At 41.7% G+C, this 2,842-nt stretch overlaps 1 protein-coding gene across 3 annotated transcripts; it reads left to right on the forward strand.

The window, feature by feature from the left end:
* The first annotated feature begins 730 nt into the window (after positions 1–730).
* On the forward strand, positions 731–2,406 carry LOC114623803 (protein tyrosine phosphatase type IVA 2-like). 3 transcript variants are annotated; one of them, XM_028770523.1, is made up of 2 exons: positions 1,464–1,784; positions 1,860–1,979. In XM_028770523.1, exons 1-2 carry the CDS (start codon positions 1,464–1,466, stop codon positions 1,977–1,979), a joined length of 441 nt encoding a protein of 146 aa, XP_028626356.1. The 3 variants fall into 3 exon arrangements, with proteins under 3 accessions (XP_028626347.1, XP_028626356.1, XP_028626363.1); XM_028770530.1 differs by having other exon boundaries at positions 1,464–1,558; positions 1,652–1,979; XM_028770514.1 differs by having other exon boundaries at positions 731–2,406.
* Positions 2,407–2,842: the final 436 nt, after the last annotated feature.

Genomic DNA, 2,842 nt, shown 5'->3' on the forward strand with positions numbered 1-2,842 from the left:
CTGCCATATCATTCATAAGCTAATGAGCTGAAGAGACTTCTTCCAGGAAGAAATACTAATGGCCAGTAAGTATTTGAAAATAAAAAAGTTTGACATTATTCTTATAGGCAGTACAAATAAACTCTTTGGTTACATATCCCAGTTAGAAGGCTAGCTGCAAGAAAGCAAAAAACATTCTGGTCAGAATGTCAGAAAAAAAAAAAAACAAAAAAAAAAACGAGCCCTTATCTATTGCTGGTAGAGCCACAGTGAAGAGCTCCTGGGTGCTCACAACAGCTAACCTAAGTCCACACACCTCTGACATACTTGCAGGTCTGTTTTCTGCCCTCACTCCTAATAACCACCATATAGAACCAGTTTAAATGTCTATCACCAGGTTGATGGATAAAGAAACACGGTATGTATACCCAAAGGAAGGATTTGTTTGTAAAGATGAGAAGTAATCCTTGCAGGAATGTGGTTGGAGCTAGGGATCACTTTAGAGCAAAATAAGTCAGATATAGATTTAAATATATGTATTTCAGGTCACAACTGTCAGAAAAAAAAACAGAAGCAGGGGTATTTAAGAGAAAGGAAAGGGGGAGATAGAGGGTGTGTGGAGCAAAAGAAAGTGGACAGCAGCTGTGAGCAAATACATGGTATGTGTATGAAGACGTCATAATGAAACTCATTGTTTTGCAAGTAAACCATAATAAATAAACATGAGTGGGGGTGGCGGTGGCCCGATTGGCTGGGTGCAGGGTCCATGGCTAGTCGATGGGGTAGGGGCTTTGTCCAGCTCAGAGCAAGGGGAGGCCCTCTCTGTGTCTGCGTGGTGGAGACAGAAACGTGGTGGCAGCCAGGGAGGCAGAATGGTCTCGGGGTCATGCACTGCCGCCAGCAGGCCTGGCAGGGTATCTAAGGCATAGGCTAGCAGGGAATTTGCAGTTCTCCAGTCACTGCACGACTTTGAGGGAAAACACATTGCGGATTTATGGCGATTCCGAATTTGAAGACCAATTTCTGCCAGGCTCAGCACAACTTCCCTGACAAGTGACCTTGGGGGCGGGCTCTATGTGAGGTATTCAACTGTGCCTCGAAGACTCCGGACAACGAGACTATCCTCAAAAATAACTGCAAGTATACTTCCTTTAATGACTCTGGTAAAATCAAGCATCAAGTAAACAAAGGTAGAAGACAGCTACTACTGTTGTCTCACTTGCTTCTAAATGTTGGCCCAGTGGGTAAATTCAGTATGTAGCTGAATGGTTTTGAAATCTGAAGGTATCCATCTGCGGACACGGAGGTCCAGGCTGAATTCAAGCAAATTTTAAGTAGTTTTCTGCCTATCTTGGAGAAGCTTCATACTGAGTAAACAAGCCGAATAAAGAAAATAAAAAAGAATAATAGACCTTTTGTTGAGCTTAATGTTCTCATTTTTCCTTCAGGCAGGCAGGCACACACGCACACTCTGATTTACCATAATGAATCATGTAGCCCCAGTGGAGATCTCTTATGACAATATGCGTTTTCTGATAACTCACAACCCCACCAATGATACAATGCACAAGTTCACAGAGGAACTTAAGAACTACGGAGTTACAACCTTAGTCAGAGTTTGTGATGCTACATATGATAAAACTCTAGTTGAAAAAAGTGGCATCCGCGTTCTAGACCTGCCGTACAATGATGGAGCCCCACCTCCTGATGAGATAGTGGATAATTGGCTAGACCTGCTAAAAAACAAATTCCGTGAGGAGCCTGGTTCCTGTGTGGCAGTGCACTGTGTGGCTGGCCTAGGAAGGGCACCTGTGCTGGTGGCACTTGCTTTGATCGAATGCGGAATGAAGAATGAAGACGCAGTTCACTTTATCCGGCAGAAACGACGGGGCGCTTTCAACACCAAACAGCTGCTGTTTTTGGAGCACTATCGGCCCAAGATGCGGGCCCGGTCACGGTCACGCTTCAGGGATTCCACCGTGCACTGCTGCATCCAGTAGGATAAAAGCTGAAGGCTTGCTCTACTATGACAATGTGAGGAAACTCTTTGTATCTGGAATGCACGTCTGGAATCTTTCCTGTGTCACCAACGAGTAGTGGATTCAACTAATTGATGCTGAAGTAAACAATGGAGAAATCCTTCTATAAAATGAATTCATTAAGAAAAAATTAGAAGGAAAAAACTAGCACACATTTCAGAGAAGGGGCAAAGAAAACCTTGATCCTGACTCTCGCTCCTGCATGCTAAAAGCACTCTGTGTACACACCCATCATGTGCCGAGAGTTGTGACACAACCAAGAGGCTTCACAAGAGGCTGCAAGTTCACATAATCTTGGGCTTTCATTCTCACAACTATCATCAAAATAAATCTCTTGATAAATCACCTAGCCTTGTACATTTTATTATAACAGGAAAAAATAAAGCTGATATTTTATGTTGGATTTTTAGATTGGAGTTTTCCTCATGGCTAGATGCAATACCTACAGTATTTTAAGTGATGACGTGTGTGTGTGTGTGTGTGTGTGTGTGTGTGTGTGTGTATTGAACATCTATGTTCATCAGAGATTGACTTATTATTTTGTTGTTGTTGAATCTGTCTGGTTTTGATAGTGGGGTAATACAGACATCACAAAATATCCTAAAGCAGTCCTTATTTTCTCTTTTACAGAAAAATTTGAAGAGAATTGGCATTCTGCCTTTTGTAATTGGGGGGTTTTAATTATTCTTTCTATCTCACTGGATGTTGTGAGTCTATTTAAATTATTTACCCATCTTGATTTTATATTGGTAGGTCATATATAACTAGAAAATCTACCATTTATTTTCCTAGAATAGAGATTGTTAATATATTCTTGTGAACTT

The sequence above is a fragment of the Grammomys surdaster genome, unplaced genomic scaffold (assembly GCF_004785775.1).
Source record: "Grammomys surdaster isolate TR1022 unplaced genomic scaffold, NIH_TR_1.0 64, whole genome shotgun sequence".
In the NCBI taxonomy this organism is placed as follows: domain Eukaryota; kingdom Metazoa; phylum Chordata; class Mammalia; order Rodentia; family Muridae; genus Grammomys; species Grammomys surdaster.